This window comes from Triticum urartu, chromosome 1A, assembly GCF_056163025.1.
Source record: "Triticum urartu cultivar PI428250 chromosome 1A, HENAU_Tu73, whole genome shotgun sequence".
NCBI classification, from domain to species: domain Eukaryota; kingdom Viridiplantae; phylum Streptophyta; class Magnoliopsida; order Poales; family Poaceae; genus Triticum; species Triticum urartu.
In genome coordinates, this window is record NC_141873.1 from 555884725 (window position 1) to 555906145 (window position 21421).

General features: G+C 46.2%; 2 protein-coding genes and 1 long non-coding RNA gene across 3 annotated transcripts; all 3 read left to right on the top strand.

Annotated features, from left to right (window-relative positions):
* The first annotated feature begins 920 nt into the window (after nucleotides 1-920).
* Nucleotides 921-3202, top strand: LOC125538921 (uncharacterized). Its single transcript, XR_007296544.2, has 3 exons — nucleotides 921-1350; nucleotides 2064-2181; nucleotides 2951-3202. It is a non-coding gene; the product is annotated as an uncharacterized LOC125538921 (long non-coding RNA).
* A 1586-nt stretch (nucleotides 3203-4788) lies between these two features.
* On the top strand, nucleotides 4789-6749 carry LOC147992646 (pentatricopeptide repeat-containing protein At5g56310-like). Its single transcript, XM_087531281.1, has one exon. The coding sequence runs from the start codon at nucleotides 4832-4834 to the stop codon at nucleotides 6263-6265; it is 1434 nt and encodes a 477-aa protein (XP_087387407.1). The 5' UTR covers nucleotides 4789-4831; the 3' UTR covers nucleotides 6266-6749.
* A 134-nt stretch (nucleotides 6750-6883) lies between these two features.
* Nucleotides 6884-13650, top strand: LOC125528864 (uncharacterized). Its single transcript, XM_048693296.2, has 5 exons — nucleotides 6884-7406; nucleotides 7517-7682; nucleotides 7823-7975; nucleotides 8107-8454; nucleotides 8777-13650. Exons 2-4 carry the CDS (start codon nucleotides 7591-7593, stop codon nucleotides 8201-8203), a joined length of 342 nt encoding a protein of 113 aa, XP_048549253.2. The 5' UTR covers nucleotides 6884-7406; nucleotides 7517-7590; the 3' UTR covers nucleotides 8204-8454; nucleotides 8777-13650.
* Nucleotides 13651-21421: the final 7771 nt, after the last annotated feature.

The window sequence follows — 21421 nt, forward strand, 5'->3', positions numbered from 1 at the left end:
ACTCACAAACATTTTCTCTTTCCGATTTTTAAAAATGGGAATTCCAGAGATCACATCTTTGCTGAGTTTCGGCTAGAAGAGACTCGGCAATACGTTTCTTTTTTTTTTACTTTTTTATATGGAATTCCAGAGGTCATGGCTTTGCCAAGTACCCGCCAGAATGAACTCCGCAAATATCCTCAAGTTCAAGGCAGGATTTAATATAAGGTAAATCATGGACATGATTAAAAAAATATTTATTTACATAATCACATTAATATAGGCAGGTAAATTGCAAGCTAATGTTATAACCCATTATAATGCATGGACGTTATCCTAGTAAATAAAAAAAATTAGAAGGCCTTGAGTATTTTTTGGACGTCCACGCCCTCATGTACGACAAAAGAAATCCCATGTTGAGCAGCCCCAGTTTATGATGGTCGAAGAAAAATAGAACAACTTTACGTTGTTATCTCATGCTGTGGGTGCTTCCTTTTGAGAAATACCTGTAACTTTATTCATACTAGATGATGCCCCACACGTTGTTGCGGAAATATTTTGCATTATTTTAGTGAGATTTTGGTTATATGGAACATGAATGTTTGAAATAATAGTTTTTAAAATTATATAAGAATTAAATTTAATACCATAATAGAATGTAATTTTACATGCATGAATGTTTGCATATTAAGTGGATTTTTAATATGCATAGTTGCATGTTGAGGTAGGCCTTTTCTATGCATATTAAATGATGAGGTGGCATGCTTGCATGTTGAGAAAAATATGTTTGTGGGGGCTAACTATTTAGATATAGAAGATTCACAATAATTACAAGAACTAATTGCGTCCACCCCACTTAATCATTTTAGTTTTTTTTAGTGGGAACCCGTTGGACAACACAAAAATAAGTGGGCTCCCATTCAGCCCGCTGGAACCACCTCACCACTTTCACAGTTTTCCAAAAAAAAAAAGACAAACCAACGACCGCGCTGTGAGCTCTCGCGGGGATAGGGTTCGAGCCGCCGCCCCTCGGCCTGGCCGCCGGCGGCGCGCTGCTCCTCCGGCCACCCCTCTTCTCCCTCGCCGTTCGTCGCCCCTCTTCTCCCTCACCGTACGCCGCTCCTGAGTAGCATGCAGCTCGCCGGACCATGCGCCGCCCCCTGAGCAGCGCCTAGCTCGCCGGACCGATTCGTGCCAGCCCCGCCCACCTGAGCTCCGCCTCTGCAAGTGTCGACTCCCCCTCCAACGCCCTCTGCCCCTGCATCTCTCTCCACTCTTCTCCTCCATCCAAGATTTGGTGGTCCGACTCATATCCTAGTGAGTTTGCGTTTGCACAGTGCATCAGTGTAAATGCTAGTATATACAAGGAAGGTGAATTGAGTCCTCTGTTTTCTTTATTAAAAAAGAATGTTCTATTGTTTCTTACAAAGAATGCTATTCTAGTTCAACATTTTACAAGTGCTCAAATATGCTTGTAAACCATAGACAAATCAACAAACAATTTACAGAACTTTGTTTCAGAAAATAATACCACCTCACTTTAGTTTTTCTTTAGTTTCAGAAAATTGTTTTAGAATGCTCATGAGAAGATATACTTTGGCTTAATTTGGCCGTGTAATAAGTAGGTTAACAAAACAATCTAGAAGCTTGACAACAGTCTTTTGTGTCACAGATTACCATTTTCTGCTCAAATCAAGTTTGACATAATCCAAATTGAAGTAAAACACAGCTGGAATCGTCTCATAGAAAGTCCGGTAACACTAATACTACTGCTACTACATCGGAGCAAAACAGATTGCAGAAATAACACATCCACCTCTTTTCTTCTTAACTTCACTTTTGCTTCTTCGGCATGCTGTAACCACAAAACACAGGCTCTTCAGCATGGTCGAGTCGATGCAGTTGGCTTGATCAAATTAAAGACATTTTTTGTAAATATAAATTTTTTTGTAGGAACGTCCTCTGCCCTGCCGACCTGATGCTTGTTGCACTAGTTATACAGATGCTTGTTCTACATATTAGTTGTACTTCTTTTGCAGATGCTTGTTACAATTTTGAAAACCCGTTACTCTTTACTGTACTAGGATGCGATGGTCAGATCGTCGCCAGCCCCTATCCTGACCCCAAGGTCACAGGCAGCATCGATCCGGACGCCCAGGTCGCCGCCACCCCCAACCTTGACGCCCCTGCCCTGGGCAACAGGTACATCCGATCGCTGGTACATTTGTTGTCTGAAGGTCCAAAGTTCTTGAATCTAACTGAAGCCAAAGCTTTGTGATTTATGTAACTGAAGATCCAAAGCTTTGTAGTTAAAATGATAGTTAGGTGGTACAAGGAAACAGGGCAGCCTGCAGCATGTTACATGTTTGTGTTCCTCTGAATAATACTAGTATTAGACAAGGACAGATTTCACTACATGTTAGTACTTGAGTGTTTGAAACAGCCAACGAAGTACTACTATTTCACATGCTTTCAGGTGGATACTGAAATGTGCTCTCATCCGCTGTTTTGCTAGGCCTTTTTTTGTTCTCTTTCTTACTGCAGTCGTTGATAAGATAATTTACAAGTACCTCAGCATGCTTTTCAGGGGCTCATAGATATATACTGATATATGTGCTTGTCTTACTCACAATGTATTATTAAATTTTATCGTACACGATGTTCCAATTCTCCTTAATTATTTTTACTTACAAGTACCGGACTGTTCTTACAAAGAAGACCATAGTTTGGGAGCAGAAAAGTGTTTATTTTCCTAGGTAGCAGCTTACAACTAGCTTGTTCATCCATTGAATAAATAGCTGTTGTCCATCTTGGTTGATGTGATTTTATTGCAGGAGTGAGCTTAGCAAGAGAGTGAATACTTTCTTGTTTTTCTGCTGCCTTTTCTTGTCCATCTTCCTATTCTTAATATAATATAATATTAGCTTTTCTTGATAAGAAAATAGCACTCTACTTGATTGTATACTTGCAGGGCTCTTAAAATGCATTCCAGAGGATTCAACATCTTGGAGATATTCGAAACGGGAAGAGAAAAAATGGCTCATGTCCACCATATTTAGAGCATGTAGCCTTCTGATGTGTTCACAAATTTTCTGTCATGTGGTGTTTATTAATGAAGTGATGTTCACTTCTGAAGCAAAAATGGTGTTGCAGTCTGGTTGCATGTAGCCTGAACCGAAGCTATATTATTTTCAGGTGATTTCTAACTTGCAACTACAATTCACATATGCATGTTGTATACAGCCACGGTTCATATATGCATGTTGGGTACACCCTCTGTTTATATTTGGACATACTTTGTGAGTAGAATCTATTTCGTATATCTGCACACATACGTTACATATCTACATGTTGTATACCTTTGGGAAGTGGGAACCCACTTGATCCCACTTAACCCACGTAAGTTTTACTGGGTTGTTGGTTATAACCTACCAAAACCTGTTGGGATTAAGTGAGATGTGGTGGGACTCCCGCTATCGGTCCCACCTGCAGCCTGATTGTTCATCATCGCCATGAAAAAAGAACAACCTAATCTCTTTGAACCGTAGCTTCAACAAATCACTCTGTCAAAAAACAAGATGAAGAACAAAAAGCATAAACTCAGAAAAGACATACTAGAAATCCGACTTGCAAAAGAAAAGAAATACACAACAAAAAAGAGAGGATGAGGCCAATTAACTACTACCTCCGCACCAAAATATAAGATGTTTTTGATTTTCCATAAGGCATAAAAACATCTTATAGTTTGTCATGGATGAAGTAGCTATCTAGCCTACCTACGAGGAACACAAAAATACACTAGATCTCCTTCGTCGGTTAGTGTGCACCAAAGGATAAGGTTTTTTCAGTTCTACAATGTGTGCACCAAAGGATGAGGTTTTTTCAGTTCTACAAAATTGAAACCTCACCTGCATACAAATTACTGATAATGAGTACCCCCACATAACACATAATCTGAATGGGAAAACATAGCTAAACGCACAACCCCACATACAAAGTACTGATGATGAATACCCCACATACAAATTACTTGGGCGAAAACATTGAGCTCCACGGGTATGCTGAATATGAATCAAGACGATACTGTGAAATTAGTGCAAGCATGATGAAGCAATCCCCACACAAGCAAAAGGATCTAACGAGCGGCGACTAAACGGATGCAGGGAATGAAACCAAAAATACTGTCCGAGAAAATAGTACTCAGATGAGAGCTGTGGGGTTGGGGGAAATGGCTCGTTGTGCCTTCCGCCTGGTAGGCGCCGACGACTGACTCCGACCTTATTGGCGAAACACCTGGTGGCGGGACGAAAAAACTCCGCCGACCTCCTCTCCGTACCACTCTCTCTCCTTCCTCTTGCTGCTCCGCGACAACTAGCCTTCCTCTTCCTAGGGCTGCTCGACGGCATCTTCCTGCTCTTCATAACATCACGCCAGCCCCTCGCCGCTATTCGCCAGCGACGGTGACTCCCCTCCGCCGCCTCCACCTCTCCCCCCCTTCCTTCTCCATTACAGAAATGATTTCTTTCTTCACACGGGTCGCCGATCAACCACCTTGGTCAAAACGGATTCGGGTACGGAGCAACACCCGCTACGCCCGGTCCATCAGCCAAAAAACCGACGGAAGCCCGACACGCGCCACATGAGACAAACAGAGCGAGCAGCGCTAAGATTCGTGTACATCCGACGGCCATAAAAAACGGCCTGAAAGTGAAAATAAAAACAGCCGTCTGATTCTTTTTTCAGGGCGGGGAACTTCTGAAATTTAGAAATAGGAAAACTGCAAAACAATTCATGCGTGGATAAAACGAGGTGCGGGCTACTTGCTCTCAACTTCGCATTCAAACAGGCGCAAATGGCCGCGTCACCTCTCCTCCGCGGCGGCGGCGCCGCCGGCGCCGTAGTCCGTGGCCGCGGCCACGTCAGCCTGTCCCTCCTGGCGGACCGCTGCTCCACCCTCCGCGGCCTCACCGTCGTCCACGCGGCCATGCTCGTCTCCGGCCGCATCGCCAACGACGCCTTCGCGGCTTCCCGCCTCCTGGACGCCTACGCCTCGCTCTCCCCTCCGGCCGCCGTGCTCTGTCTCCTCTCCTCCCTCCCTTACGCCCCCAACTCATTCATGCTCAACACCTCCCTCCGCGCCCTCGCCTCCTCCCCCGACCCCGCCTCCGCCCTCGCCTTCTTCTCCCACCTCCGCCACTCCGCCGGCTCCCCCTACTCCCCCGGCAGGCACACCTTCCCCTTCCTCCTCAAGGCCTCCGCTCGCCTCGCTCTTCCTGTCTCCACGCAGATCCACGCGCTCGTCGTCAAGCACGGGCTCGACCGTGACACCTACGTTGCCAACGGCCTTGTCCGCGCGTACTCGGTGGCTGGACTCATTGGTGTCGCGCGGAAGGTGTTTGATGAATTGCCCGAGCGAAGCGTGGTGGTGTATACCACCATGGTCTCTGGCTATGCGCAGAATGGGCGGTACCAGGACGCCATGGGAGCCTTTGATGAGATGCTCAATGAGGGGTTCGAGCCTGGTGCAGTGGTGCTTGCATCGGTGCTGTCGGCCTGCGCACGGTCAGAGTCTGGTGGGCTCGTGATGGGGCGGCGTGTGCATGATATCATGGAGAGGAGGGGGATGGCGGCACCTGTGGGGGTGATCCTTGGCACAGCATTAGTCGACATGTATGGAAAGAATGGGGCGATCGAGGAGGCTGTAGCGGTGTTTAAGGGGATGCCGGAGCGGCATACAGCTACGTGGAGCGCCCTGATCTCAGCGTTGGCGCACCATGGGCATGGCAAGGATGCGCTGGCGATGTTCGAGCAGATGCGCCAGGAGGGTGTGCCGCCGAATGCAATCACACTTGTCGGGGTTCTGTCAGCATACTGCCACACAGGGCTGCTCGACGAGGCCCGCAGAGTGTTCGCATCTATGGAGGACTTTGGGGTGACTCCGAGCATCCAACACTATGGGTGCATGGTTGACCTCCTCGGCCGGAGTGGACTTCTATTGGAGGCAGAAGAGATGATACGTGGGATGACATGCAAGGCTGATACTATGATCTGGGGGGCTTTGCTTACAGCCTGCAAGAGCCACGGCGACATTGATATCGCGGAACGGGCTGTGCAAGAGATGCTGAAACTGGACCCCAACAACCATGGCGTGTATGTGGTGCTGTCCAACATATATGCAGATGCTGGGAGGTGGCAGGACGTGGATAAACTTAGGAAAGTGATGAAGGATGCACGGTTGTCAAAGATCCCCGGGTCGAGCGCTGTTGCTGGCTGCAGTGCCGGCTGACTATGGCAGTGACGGAAGACGTGTTGGCTTCATTGCAGCTCAGTGCTGATCAGGAAGTTGCTTGCTGTTCATGAACAGATTGACTGCCAGTATTTTATCAACATCGTGAACTCAACCAACTTTTGCATCAGGGGGCTAGCAATACTAATTCTTTTTGGTGAGATACAGATGAGTTGTTCACCATTGGGACCAAATTCAGCATTACAGCAGCAAGCCATCGCCTCATGCCACGAAAAATGGAACAGTCCATTAGAGAATCCCATAGAACTGCTTTTATTGCAAATAAGACCATCGTGAGTCACTAGATACACAATGATGGATAGTTTCTAGCACATCTTTTAATTTAATTAATTCCTTCCTTCCTACAATATGGCAATGTTCAGATCTTGCCATGTGTCCATAAAGAACAAGACAGGATGCAGGTTTATGTTTCCATGTATTGGAACAATGAAGAGAACTATGAAGCTGTAGATGTATTTTTTTAGTTTCTTTTGCAGATTATTGGTTGATGCAATATTTAGTTTGTATTCTGATTGATTGTCTCCAAATGATGATAATATATTATGGGCCATATGTGAAAAACATCTTTTGCCCAGTTCGTATATTCTCATCGAGTGCATTCACCATTGTACTGGTATAATTATTTGTTCAGATGTATGCATTTTGTTGGTGTGATCCAGCATTCCTTAATAGGGGTACGTATAGTGTCCTGCGATGCTAGATATTTGAGGTTTGGCTTTAATCAAAAACTTGGTTCTTTTAGTCAAATGCTTAATTTATTAGGTACAGTAATTGATTGTAGATAAACATAGCAATATTGATGCTCTGTTGTAGATTATTTCCCCCTTTTCTATTGCAGTAAGCACAGAGTGATATTTTGCTACAATTTTCCCTTCTTGCTTAGCCAGACGCTAATGCCTTCCTTGCAATGTGTACTCATCTTATAGCTAACTTTTTGCCAGACGCTGTTTTTTTTCCCACTTCACTCCTGTCAAGCATATCACTGTCTTGGCGGAAGACGGCAAACCAGATGAATGCATATCATTCTAGAATCGAGAGCGACCAGTGAGCTTTTCAATATGGTCATTGGTTGACAATGAGCTATTTAACTAAAGTGGAAACATTTCCATTTTTTCACAAGGTAATGTCACGATGCCAGCTCCTATGAAAATAAGGTCGATCAATACATCAATACGTCAATCTCAATTACACTACTTCTGTTGTATATCTGGACTCTTTTGGTCAATGCAGATGATGTAAGTCTGCACCATGACAGATACTTTGGCATTGTGCCGTATGAAAAACATGCTTCTTCCATCCGGAACATGTGTGGTTATATTCAGATCATCGCTGCTATTCATATGCCTGTGTTGAATGGTGTACTTACACTCCTCCCCAAAGATGCCCCTGACAACAGGTATGCGCATATCATTGTCCCAGTAGGCTGGAGATCACAGTATACCTGCTCAGCTAAAGGTCCACAGGATCTTTCTCTTTGTGATGTGCATCAGCTAGATAACGTTGTACTTCTCTAACCCTCTTAACCTCCTGTTGCAGGACCTTGCGTTTGTATCTGCAGACGAAGTGCACCGGTTTTTTCACCCTGCCAGGTGACAAAGTATCTATGGAAACCAACGATGTGCTGTTGTCTCTCACCCTGCCAGCTAACAAAAGGTTGGTGCTGTGGAAACATTTCCAGCTCTCCACAAGGTAATGTCACTATGGCAGCTCCTATGAAAAATATTCTGTGATATGTGCTTCACTCTCAGTTACACAACTTCTGTTCTATATCTAGACTATTTCGTCATTAATGTAGCTGATTCAAGTCTGCACCATGACAGATACTTTGGCACTGCACCAAAGGAAAACATGCTTCTTCCATCTAGATCCTGGGTGGTTATGTTCAGATCAACGCTGCTATTCATATGCTCGTCTTGAATGGTATATTTACACTCTTTTCCAAGATGCCCTCGACAACAGGCATGCGTAGATCATTGTTCCAGTTGGTTGGAGATCACAGTGGACCTGTTCAAGTAACCAGCCGCCCACAGAATTTTTCTCTTTGTGATGTTCATCAACAAATAATACTGTACCAAAGAAGTTCCACGGTTTGCCACCCTGCCGGCTGACAAAGTATCTATTTAAACAAAAGAAGTGCCGTCGCCTCTCACCCTGCCAGCTAAGAAAAGGTTGGTACTGTTCTCACTAAATAAGATAGATGTTGTTAGCCATGCTGACTGCGGATTTTTCTGCGTCATGGATTGCAGTCATAGATCTTGGCTCAGTAAACTGGCCTGGCAACAGTGAACAAATAGAAAGCTTAGGTTGTTTCTCTGGTCCAGATTAGGTACATGTCGCATCAATGAAGTACTTTTGATTGATTGGTAACAAATTGGAACACATTAGGGATCAAGCATAAAAATACTTGGTAACTTACAATAGGATGGGAGTACAAAAAGCACAATATCATTACACGGTTTCTTCATGGATTTGCTTCTGTTCATGTTTCAGGATGCCTGCGTGATTGAGGAGAGCCCAAACATGAGCAAGGAATTCTCCTCCTTGCGCAAGCCATTCGATGTGCACCTTGACACTGTCTGATGCCACGATATGGATGATGGTCTCGGCCCAGAATTCGGCCATCACCTTCCAGCGGATAAACATCATCTTCTATCTTCTCCAGCTCTTTCCCCAGCTTCAAGCCTTTAACGAAGATGGTATCTAAAATGCTATTATTGGTGGAAGTGGAACTGAGGATTTGTATCCCCGGGGCTGTTGCTGCTTAATATGCGAATTGTGGTATCGTCATCGTTGTTGCTTCTGGAACCATGGAGGACAGTATCTTCATTGTTGCTGCTTTTGGAAACATTGACGACCTAGAGCAATCTATCCCTACTCGGCTTCCACCTACAAAGCATCTGTCTTAGTTCCAGTTGCAGGCAACTGAAGTGAAACAGTGTGTCCGTAGAGTTCCCAGGAAGCAAATATGGGAGGAAGGACATCAAATGTGCACAATATCTGGATAAAAGTGACCGCAACTTGCTGGTAGTTATCTGTGTGGAGCTTCCAAAGACTCAGTGTTGCAGTATTCGAGGCCCCATTGCCCTGACTGGCTTCATTGCTAGCCTTGCCTCGCCCGACTCCCCTGGCATCCTTTTCTCGCCGCCACCACCGCTATCACCGGCGGCCTCGAAGCCATCTGCCACGGAGAAGCTGGCAAGATGCAGTGGTCGCTGCCAAGCCCACTGCAGGTCTACTGACGATGGACATGGTCAAGCTTGTCTTGCTGAAGAAATCTTGTGAACCCATCGATGAATCGACCGCCACCTCTGCTGCCCTGAAGAAGTATGGAGATTTGTACCAGCAGCCGGTCACGGCCTTGATGGACGCCGCCAACCCTGCTCGCAAGATGGGGAAGAAAGCTGATGTGACTGCGTCTTGAACCAAGGGTCCCCATCGGTGAACGACCTACCCATGAAGATCAAGGATGAGGCTGCCCTTTGGGCTGGTGCCGGTGCGTTAGGACTTAGAGCCATCACCCCCCAAACGTGGGATGTCCACTGATTTGCTCACGAACATTGTAACTGCCTCCTAGGAGGATTGGAAGAAGCTCTGCTTGGGGAGGCTCTGGCAGTGGCTTGATCGGCTGCCTCTGCTAGTCTCCAGCGCCCCCACTGTTACCAATGTTAGATCTTCCACTTCGTTATCAGCTGCCCTCTGTTGGTTCCTGTCTCTGTTCTGCGTCACCCCTGTTCCTTGCTTAGTGCTGCTGCACCTCTGTATGCTGTGTTTGTGTCTTCAGAATTCAGATTCTGGTGTCTGTTCACTACTGTTTGCAATGCCGGCTATCCCTTGGGCTGTTTGTTTGCCATTCGCGAAGACTGTTGTCCAACCGCTTTGCAACGCCCCCACCGCGATGATCCCTGCAATGTATATACAACTTATTAATTGGAACGTCAGAGGGTTAAACAACCTGGCTAGAAGGAGAGCGATTCAAAATTTTATTGCTGACCACAACTGCAACTTGGTCTGCCTCCAGGAGACTAAGTTGGCTGACCTCTCCCCTGCTCCGGTCACTGAGATCCCTGCCAGCAAGTTCTCTGCCAATGTCATTTTCAAACCGGCTATTGGCACCCGAGGGGGCATCTTGGTGGCTTGCCCTGATGATTTTGCTATTGTTCATCTGCAGTATCACCTGATTCCTGCTTCCACAACAATCTCTGGCCATCGACCCATTATTCTCAAGAAGATGCACATTGGGCATTACAGGGGATTCAGATTTGAGGCCTACTGGGCAAGTCTTAATGGTTTCAAAGATGTGGTCCAAAAGGCTTGGTGCAAGCCTGTTTTTTCAACTGGCGCTGTCAAGAATCTGCATATCAAGCTATGTAGGACCGCAAGAGTACTGAAGCAATGGAGTAACAGTCATGGACGAGAGCAGAGATTTAAGGAGAAGCTTGCAACAGAGGTGATTTTCCAATTGCATCTTGCTCAGGAGGACAGGGAGTTGACTCATGTTGAAAGAGATTTCACACCACCCTAAAAAACAGATTGCTTGGGTTTGCAGCAATTGACAGAGCTCGTTGGAGACAAAGATCAAGGGTTACCTGGATCAAATCTGGTGATGCTAATACCAGGTTATTCCACTTAAGGGCAAATGGGTGAAGGAGAAAAAAATCACATGCCAGTGCTCTCCAATGACCATAGAATTCAGGTCAATGACCACCCTGAGAAAGCTCAAATTCTTCTGATCCATTTTAACTCTCTCCTGGGTGAACCTACTCCAAGTGTGTTGGGCCTCAATCTGGACTCTCTACAACCTCTCACTGCTAATCTGTTGCACCTAATGAGTTCTCCATGGATGAACTTAAGTTACCATTTTTGCTTTGCCCACTGAGAAAGCTCCTGGACCTGATGGCTGCATTGGTTTTTTTATTTGTAAGATCTAGTGTACTATTGTCGGCATGGATCTGTTGAATGCTATTAACCAGTTGAGATTGCTCCAAGGTGATCATTGGCACTTATTAAACTCCGCAAACATTGCCCTCATCCCAAAGAAGGGGGCATTTGTCTCTGCTGCTGATTACAGCCCATAAGCCGCATGCATAGTGTGGCTAAGATCCTAGGGAAGATAATTGCTACCAGGCCTGCTCTTGCCTTGCAATCTCTAGTGTCAAGCTGTCAAAGCGCATTTATCAAGAAGAGATCTATTCAAGACAACTTCCTGTTTTGTTAGAAACATTGTAAAGGAAGCCCACTGCAAGAAGAAACCCCTGCCATTCCTCAAACTCGTCTTTGCCAAGGCTTTTGACAACGTTCATTGAGATTATCTCCTTAACCTGCTTTAGGCCTTTAGTTTCAGTGCTAGATGGAGGGATCTGAACTCCTCCTCGCCTGCTACTTACACCTCTGGAGTGAACCTTAATGGAACCCTTGGGAAACCTTTCCATCACAGACGTGGGCTGCGACAGGGAGATCCGCTTGCCCCAATGCTCCTCATTCTAGCCCTCGAGCCACTGCAGTGAATCTTTGCCAAGGCTACTGAATGTAGACTTCTTTTGCCCGTCATGCATACAGCATCGAAGATGAGAGCCAGTTTCTATGTGGATAATGCTGCCTTCTTTTTAATCCCTTGCAAGAATTAAGTCAACAATGTCTCTGCTATCCTGAATTTTTTTTGGATCAGTCTCTGGCCTCAAGATAAACCTAGCTAAATGCGTGGCCTTTCCTATCAGCTACCAGAGCCTGGATCTCGGAGATATTCTCTCTGGATTTGGTGGTAAACTGGGGTCCTTCCCCTGTAGCTACCTGGCTCTCCCTCTTGGCACTATAGATCCCTGCACAGGTTTAATTGTCAGCCTCTGCTGGATAAGTATTCGACCAGACTCAAACCGTGGAAAGGCGAGCTTATGTCCAGGGAAGGACACCTGGTCTTGGTCAATGCGGTACTCTTGGCCCTTTCTACTTACTTTCTCACATTCCCTCAAAGTGGTTGATCAAAAGGATTGATAAGACCAGACGCACCTTCCTTCCTCTGGTGTGGTGAAGAGAGTGCACATGGCAGTAAATGCCTTGTCAATTGGACAAAAGTATCTTCCCCGAAGGATTATGGTGGTCTTGGCATCAAGGATCTTGATCTGCACAGCCACGCCTTGCGACTCAGGTGGCTATGGTAGAGCTGGGACAACTCTGATCGACCATGGAAAGGTTTCCCAGTTCCTTGCAATGAGACTGACAGGCGCCTTTTTGCTTCTTGCACCGCTATCAACATCAAAACTGGCACACTAAAAGACCTTGACCGGAGCTCTACAACCTAGCTGCCCTTAAAAACCTCTCGGTCCAAGATGGAATGACGACTGACAGATGGATGAGAGGCCTTCGGAAATTAAATTCTGAGCGCAATTTAACTCTTTCATCAGGATAGGAGCACTTGTTCTCACTAGTCACCTGGGTGATGGCCAGGACATTATAACCTGGAACCTCACTGCTAATAACTGCTACTCTGCTGGTTCTGCCTACAGCACTCAATTCCTTGGAAAGATCAAGGACCCTAGACTGCACAAGGGTTGGTCTGTGAAATCTGAAGGAAAAGTGTGCCTTTTCATTTGGCTGCTTCTCCAAAACAGGATTTGGATGGCAGATAGATTAAGGGACAGGGGATGGCCACATGCTGTGGTGTGCCCTATGTGCGATCAGGTTGGTGGAAGTGCAGTTCACTTGACGCTGATTTGCCGTTTTGCCAAGCAAGTTTGGTGCGTTTTGGTTACTTTGCACGCTGCTGCTGCGGAAGCTGCAACGATCAGTACCTCTATCTTCAACTGGTGGCACAAAACCTCAAGAGTCAAGATACACCAAGAACATCTCAGGTCACGGCCATCGTCTATGTTGCCTGGAATCTATGGAAAGAGAGAAACAGGTGCATCTTCAAAAATGGGACTATCTCGGTTGAGGGGGTTGTAGCCCTGATTAGGGTTTAGGGTTGAGCAGGCATACCGCGAGTAGTCTGCTGCTGCCCTCTGATTGTTTTTCCTTTTTCTTGTAACCTCTACTCTGTACAATTTTTCCCTCTACTATATTGAATTGGCGGAGCTCCCGCTGTTGCCCGTAAAAAAGAAGTGCCAAATAAGCATAACTATGGTCTGACTCTGATTCTCTATTGTCCATGAGAACTCTCCAAGGACACCATTACACTCCAATGTTGTTTCTCCATTAGTTTAGAGGACCACAGATGCAAGATATCTGCAAACAACAAACTATCTCGCTCTTGACCAGACCAGGAACTACTTTGAACGTTTTACTCTTGAGTTTTCTTGGGAACTGAAGATTCAAGATGTAGTCGACAGGGTAACAGAGCAGAGAACCAAGATTGGCATGCAAGCAGCCTTCAATTACAGAGGTCTGTCCAATCTTATTTTGCCAATATCCGAACACATTAATGTTTGCCAAGAATGTTTCCACTTTTCCAATATCTGGCCAGGTTAAACCTTCTAAGAAACCAAATAATGAGTGGAACAAATTTGCAGGTTCATCTCATCCAGCCACTGCTTGTCCATCGCAAGAAAAGCAATACGGTACAGCAGATCTAATATATTACACGTCAGTAAACCTGTAAATCAGATATTGGCATTCTGTTCTTCCTCTGCAAGTTTCTTTTGATTACATGTATGCATGGTTTACCCCTAGGGTCACAAGAAAATTCACTGACATGATTTCCGCGTATGGTTAAAATGGTCTTTAAAATTCTGTAGAAACTTTTGCCAGAACTGATGTGCATACTTTTTGTCCTGGGACTATTTTGATTATTTACATGTAAAGTGTTCATACTCTTTTCTGTATACTCTTATCTTTCATGTTGTTTCTTTCTAACATCATCACTCCAGCGGAAGATGCCGTGCATCATGTAATGTAGCAACACCAAGAAGGCCACCATCAAGGCGAAGCTGCAAACACACAGAGCAGGTCTCGACTCCAAACCTATTTGTTATTTATTCACAGATCCCATAAACATTTTCTTAGTAATATGAGATTTGTAAATATAATGCCTTAGTTTACAAGTCTGTTGCAAGAGGATGTGTAGGTGTAGCATCCTTTTTGTTTTCAATGTTTGACTTCATTCTCATATGGCTTTGGTGCTTAGATTATGCTTACAACTCAAGCCGGTTTCACCTGAATTTATCATACAACGTGGAACTAATTAGAGCTGAGTTCTTGATGCTTACTTTGTGCAACTGAAGAATAAAATAACTTAAGTTCCATCTGTGTCCCTGCTCCTTTTTGCAACGTTTGGTTTTGTTCTCTTCAACATTATTTGCTTCAACACGATATCAGTTTAGCTAAATGATTGGATCAGAGTAAAAATGGAGTTACAGCAATGGTCCGTGATGTCCTTTTCTGCCATGTTGGTTCCATGTATTTTGTTGCATTCCTTTTGTTAGAATTCTGCATGCTCTTTTGCTTTGTTGTGAAAATTCTAGCTGTGTGTGGGCCTGTGGCATAAGCTTTTCTTATGGGATGTGGTGAAGTTTCTGCTCCTCTGGAAGGTATCGTGTTATTTCCAGTGAGGTGCATACGTTGACAGTAGTTTTGACAAGTAATGGCTTTTTATAATTATTCATATGGTAATTGCTAGGAACTTTGAGCTTCCAGTTCTAAGAGAGGCATTTGTATTTACTTAATTTAGCCTTCAATTTGTTTCGCTTCATTGCAAGAAATTTCTGATGCAAAAATGGATTTCCTCCTACATTTTCCTCAGCAGCCGCCACACTTTCTTTTGAGTTGCGACAATCGAAAAGTGCATCAGAGAAGCCCCCATAACTGCTCTTATTGCAAATAAGACCATTGTGCGTCATTAGATACACAATGATGGATAGTTTCTAGCACATCTTGGAATATAATTATTATTTTCCTGCCTACAATAGAGTGGCATTTGTCCATGAAGAACAGAGTGCGTGTAGCGCAAGATAGGATGTACGTGTATGTTTTGATGTACGGAAACAATGAAGAAAACCATGAAGCTGTAGATGTATAATTTTTTTGGTTTTTCAAGATTATTGGTTGATGCAAATATTTAGTTTGTGTTCCGATGGATTGTCTCCAAATGTTGCTAATATTTTATGGACTATAGGCAAAGAACATCTTATGCCTAGCCCGTACATTCTCATCGACTATATTCACCGTTGTACTGGTATATGTTGTTTATACGCATTTTGTTGGCATGATCCAACATTCCTAGAAAAGGGTAAGTATAGTGTCCTGTCATGCTAGATGCTTGCTGTTTGGCTTTAATCAAGAACTTTATTTTTTACTTTGCTGCTCAATTTTTTAGGTACAGTAATGGCTTGTAGATAAGCATAACGATATTGGTTATCTGTTGTTGATTCTTCCCCCCTTTTCTGTTGCAGTAAGCACAAAATTTTTGCTACGATTTCCCTTTCTTCCTGTCTTTGCAATGTTAATCAAGATTTTGTATTAATGAGCCTTGTCTAACGCTAATGCCTTCTTGCAATGTGTAGTTGCCATGATAGCTAACTTTGCATATCTTTTTGTGCCTGCTTGCAAGCCGGCCTCACTCCTGTCGAGCATATCACTGTCTTGGGGGAAGACTGCAACCCTGAAAAATGCATATCAGTCTAAGTCAAGAGCGGTCAATGAGCTTTTCAATATGGTCATTGGTTGACAACGGAGTAGCTATTGAACTGAAGTAGAAACATTTCCAGTTCTCCACAAGGTAATGTCACTATGCCAGCTCCTATGAAATACTTGCTTCACTCTCAAGTACACTACTTATGTTGTATATTTGGACTCCTCTGGTCAACGCAGCTGATGCAGGTCTGCACCATGACAGATACTTTGGCATTGTGCGGAGCCTGGGTGGTTATATGCATACCATCGCTACTATTCATATGCCTGTGTTGAATGGTGTACTTACACTCTTCTCCAAAGGTGTCTCTGACAACAGGCATGTGTAGATCTAGAATTGTTCCAGTGGACCTGTTCAGGTAAACAGCCGGCCCGCAGGAATTCTCTTTGTGATGTTCATCAACAATATAATGTTGTACTTCTCTAACCCTCTTAACCTCCTGTTGCAGGACCCTGTATTTGTATCTGCAGACACCAAAAGGCGCCCCGGTTTGTCACCCAGATAGGTGAAAAAGTATTAATGTAAACCAAAGAAGTGCCATCATCTGTCACCCACTCACCCTGCTAGCTCACAAAAGGTTGGCACTGCTCCCACTAAAGAATGCGGATTATTCTGTGTCATGGACTGCGGCTGTAGATCTTTGTTCAGTAAACTGGCGTGACAATGGTGAACAAAAGAAAAACTTAGGTTAATGCTCTGGTCCAGATTAGGTACATGTCCCACCAGTGAAGTACTTTTAATTGATTGGCAACAGCTTTTCAGGCACATTAGGGATAACACTTGCTAGCTTACAATAGGATGGGTATACAAAAAGCACACTATCATTACACAGTTTCTTCAGGGGTTTGCTTCTGTTCACGTCTCAGAATGCATGCGTGATTGAGGAGAGCCTAGACATGAGTAAGGAATTATTCTCCTCCTTGCGCAAGCCGTTCCATGTGCACCTTGACACTGTCTGATGGCGCGATATAGATGATGGTCTCGCCTCAGAATTCGGCCACCACCTTCCAGCGGAGAACCTCATTTTCTATCTTCTCCTCCAGCTCCTTCCTCAGCTTCAAGCCTTTAACGAATATGGTATCTTCGATGCTATTATTTGTGGAAGTGGAACTGTGGGGTTTGTATCCTCGGGGTTGTTGCCGCTTGATATGCTTCTGGAACCGTGGAGAGCAGTATGTTCATTGCTGCTACCTTCAGAATCATCGACAACTTTGAGCAATCTATCCATACTCGGCATCCCCTTCGAAGCATCTGTCTTACTTCCCATTGCACGCAACTGAAGAGAAACATTGTGTCCGTAGAGTTCCCAGGAAGCAAATCTGGGATGAAGGACATCAAATATGCGCAATATTTGGATAAGGTGACCGCAACTTGCTGATTGTTATCTGCGTGGAGCTTTTCTTCCTTCAAAGAGCAATGACTCCGATTCTGAACTGTACTGCATGAGAACTCTCCAAGGACATCATTACGCTCCAATGCTACGTACTTCTCCATTAGTTAGAGGACCGGTCCGCGTGGAGGACTGCATATGTGCTAGGTTGGGCTTGCAGTAGTGCAATAGGCCTTGGCTGCAAGTGGGTCCAAGAGACATGATAAAATGGATCAGCTTTTCTACATAGAGGGATCGAACAGAATATATTATTAGGCTGATGGCTTCTTCTTCCTTGGTTCGCTGCCTACCCCGACTTTCTGCTATTCCCAGTCTAAGCTCCATCTATTCCCCAATTACCTATCTACTCTCTATCTTGTATCCAAGTACTTGTGCTATTCTACACAGTGAGAGACAGGTTCGTGACAATTGATATTCAGAGCCACCGTTCCTTGCACTCTTCCAGCTTTGATCTGTAATTCCGACGAGAGGTTGGCAGTAGAACCCGTTCTGCTGCTGTAATACTGATCTTTCTGAGGTCAGATTGGTTGGAATCTGCTACTGAACAGGCTTCTGCACACCAGGTGTTTGATGAAATGTTGAACAACCGAGAGGCAACCATGAACTATTTGCGTTACTGCAACCCATGTGCTCTACCCGGTGATTCACACGGTGCTTCACCAAGTGTTTGAGCCTCAAAGTTTGAGGTGTATGGGTATCATCTATCATGTGGTGGAGTTGTGCGTTTTTCAGGGAGCTGCTCGGGTGGAGGCAGTTGTCCAGCTCTGATCATGGCATGAGGCGACCCAAGCACGTGATGCCCTGACTGGCCGGGTCATCTACAATGGGTTTTGTTTCCTTGATGTTGACTATGCGTTGCTGTCCTGCACCGCCACTCCAGCAGTGCTCGAGGTCCACAACGAGGTGTCACTCACGCCAAGCAGCACGAGTGCCGCGACAAGGGCGTGCTCACCCCCAGCAACAAGCTGGAGGTCACCCCCCAAGGCTAACCTCACCAAGGCAGCAAGCCACGACTGGGTGCCTGCCCCGGAGAGTATGCTCGAGGGTACTTCCGTGGTCGGCTCAACCGCTTCGACTACTTTGGCACTCACCGCCGACAAGGAGGAGAAGGCGGTCATGGAGATTATGGCGGAGATCAAGGCCACGCTTGACTGTGTGTTCTCAAAGGCTGATGTGTCCCTGCCTCCTCTGATCCTGATCGCGTCTTGGTCTACCGTTAACTCTGCTCCTCCACAGGCAGGCTTGGTTTCCTCAACAAACTGGCACGACAAGTGTTCACCACACATGGTTTTGGTGGTATATAGGTGCCAAAATAATGTTGCCTGGGTTCGTTAGTGGCGCCACTGAGACCGTCACTACGACCGCTCCGTTCGATATTGGCGTCATCAATATCATCAAGCTGTACGCCGCTGTGTTGACGAGACTTTTCCGCCCTAGGTACTCACTATGGTCAATACCATCTCTGATGGACTTGCAGAAGAGCTACTACCACTGCTGTGGCCGCCGTTCAGGGGTAAAAGTGGGCCAATGCATCTGAAGGAGTCTTGCACGCAGTCTGAAGGTGCCTTCGAGGATGAAGTCGACACCATGCACGCCAAGTTGGACATCACGACTCTGCCGTCAAGCACGTCGTCCACCCATCCAGTACATGCTTCGCTACCCGTCACTGAGATGGGAAACAAACTTCAAGTGGATAATGGCTTGGCTTCTGATCCTGGAAGGAAGCTTCAGTCAAGAACTCAAGATTCCCAGTTTTGGTAGCAATTCTACCTGTTACTTCTGAGTTCTGAGGTATGTGTGTTGCCTGATGGTTAGAGAATCATGATATTATACATGTAGCCAACACCCGCATTGGTTCTCCAAGATTGGTACTTGTGGTATTCTCATCAATTGTCAGTAATACAACATGCTATTGCTTGATGCCTTGGGGAGATTAGTGGCATGGGAAGTTGGTGCTACTTGGTTGTTGATATTAACCTCAGTGTATCTGCACTTGATTTTTTGCTTTATTTCCTTGATTCACATAAGGACGGTCATATGCACGATGGATGTTTGCATGCCGATCGTCTCTCACCAGAAACGTGCTGAGTTCACGTTGCGGTGGTTAGTTTTTTTTTTTTTGTTCCTAGTTGATAGGCTTTGCTGGTAGCTTATGACTCGGCACGATTCAGGCTCGTGGGATGGCACACGCGATTGTTGGATCGTGGCGAGCTTTCAGTTTTCTGTTAGCGACTGAATAAAAGGAAAGACAGAAAACGACGCAAGTTTTTACGCGTCGCAAAAGCTCTTTCTCTGTGGCTGCGTTCCTGCTCTCTGTTCCCTTCCACCTCGCGTGCGTGTGTTGTGTCATTCAGAGAGAAAAGATTCAGAGAGAGCGACTAGATCACAGCCTAAAAACCAACAATTGGTATACAGAGCTTTAGGTTTAGGACCTTGGGCGTTTGGCGGCGGTGATCGGAGGAGGTTTGGCGGCGGCTATGGGGGATACGTCTCCTAAGAAAAGCGACGGGAAGAGCAGCGGCAGCGGTGGCAGAAAGTACACGCCGCCGGCGGCCAGGAGGTCGACCACAGGCGACGGTGATGGTGCCGTGGTGCTGGCTGCTCCGTCGAGAGCCACCAATGTGCCCGTGCAGTACCCTATGCTGACGGACACGAACTACTCTCTGTGGGCCATCAAGATGAAAGTGCTGAGGAAGGCGCTCCGTGTCTGGTCGGCGATTGACGGCTCCAGCGAGTACGACCAAGCAGCGGACGAGGGGGCCTTCGCGGTGCTCTCCCAATCCGTCCCGGATCATGTTATGCTGCAGGTTGCGGACTGCGACACCGCGCAAGAGGCGTGGGAGATGATCCGATCTGCGCGCGTCAAGAAGGCGCGCGCGCGGCAACTGAAGAGGCAGTTCGATCGCCTCGACATGGCGGACGGGGAAACTATCCCGGAATTTGCCAGGAAACTCACCACGCTGGTGAGCGAGATGCGCTCCCTCAGCGTCATCCTTGGGGAAGAGGCCGTGGTGGAGCGTCTGTTCAGCGCCGTGCCGGATCGCTTCGCCGACATCGTCAACACCATCGAGCAGTGGGGCGACGTCACCACGATGACGGTGCAGGAGGCCGTCGGACGCCTCACGGTGTTCGAGGAGAACCAGCGGGGGCGCCGCCAGAGCCGTGGTGACAACAGCGAGCAGTTGATGCTTGTGACCCGCGCGCTGGAAACCCTTATGAAGGGGAAGAAGTTCATCCACAACAACGGGGCCTCCAGCTCTGGTGCAAAGAAAGGAGGCGGCCAGAGCGGTGGCCAAGGCGGCAGGCAGGACAAAGGCCGTGGTGATCGCGGTCAGAACAATGGAAAGGGCAAGCAGAAAAAGCATCGTAAGTTTGACATCTCAAAAGTAAAATGTTTTAACTGTGATGTGAATGGACACTTTGCCTCGGACTGTCCGGAGCCGAAGCGTGAGCGTGCAAACCTGGCGCAGAAGCAAACTAATGAAGATCCAGCCTTGCTCATGACCGAGGTGTGTGAGCTTGTTGAGAACACCAAAACTGACAGGGTCATCAGACAAGTCTTGGTATCTTGTCTTGGTATCTTGACACTGGAGCAAGCAACCACATGACAGGCTGTCTGGACAAGTTCGCCGAGCTGGACCGAAAGATCACCGGTTCAGTTCGATCCGGAGATGGATCAGTTGTGGGCATTGAGGGACGCGACTCAGTTCTCTTTGTTGCACACAACGGCGAGCATCGGCTGCTAACTGAAGTTTATTTCATCCCGAAGCTGAAAAGTAATATAATCAGTCTAGGGCAGCCGGATGAATTTGGTTGCAAGTACTTCGTCGATGAAGGTTTGATGACTGTGCTGGATAAACAGAGAAAGGTCCTTGCAAAAGTTAGAAGAACACCAAACAGGCTCTACATACTGAATATTGAGCAGTCCGACCCAGTTTGTCTATTGTCCAAGACTTCAGAGGTTCCCTGGTTGTGGCATGCACGCTATGGGCATATAAGCTTTCATGCTTTGAGACTGCTAGCAAAGGAGGCCATGGTGCGTGGCTTACCAATGATTGATCAGATTGATCGTTTGTGTGAGAGCTGCTTGGTTGGCAAACAAAGAAGAGCTCCATTCCCTGCTGAA

What these genes read in the sequence shown, in the direction of transcription:
- LOC147992646 (XM_087531281.1), top strand. Translation starts at nt 4,832, where the DNA reads ATGGCCGCGTCACCTCTCCTCCGCGGCGGCGGCGCCGCCGGCGCCGTA.
- LOC125528864 (XM_048693296.2), top strand. Translation starts at nt 7,591, where the DNA reads ATGTGTGGTTATATTCAGATCATCGCTGCTATTCATATGCCTGTGTTG. An exon ending in AAAGATGCCCCTGACAACAG is followed by an intron (nt 7,683 to 7,822) that starts GTATGCGCATAT and finishes CTCCTGTTGCAG; the next exon opens with GACCTTGCGTTTGTATCTGC. An exon ending in CATTTCCAGCTCTCCACAAG is followed by an intron (nt 7,976 to 8,106) that starts GTAATGTCACTA and finishes GCACCATGACAG; the next exon opens with ATACTTTGGCACTGCACCAA.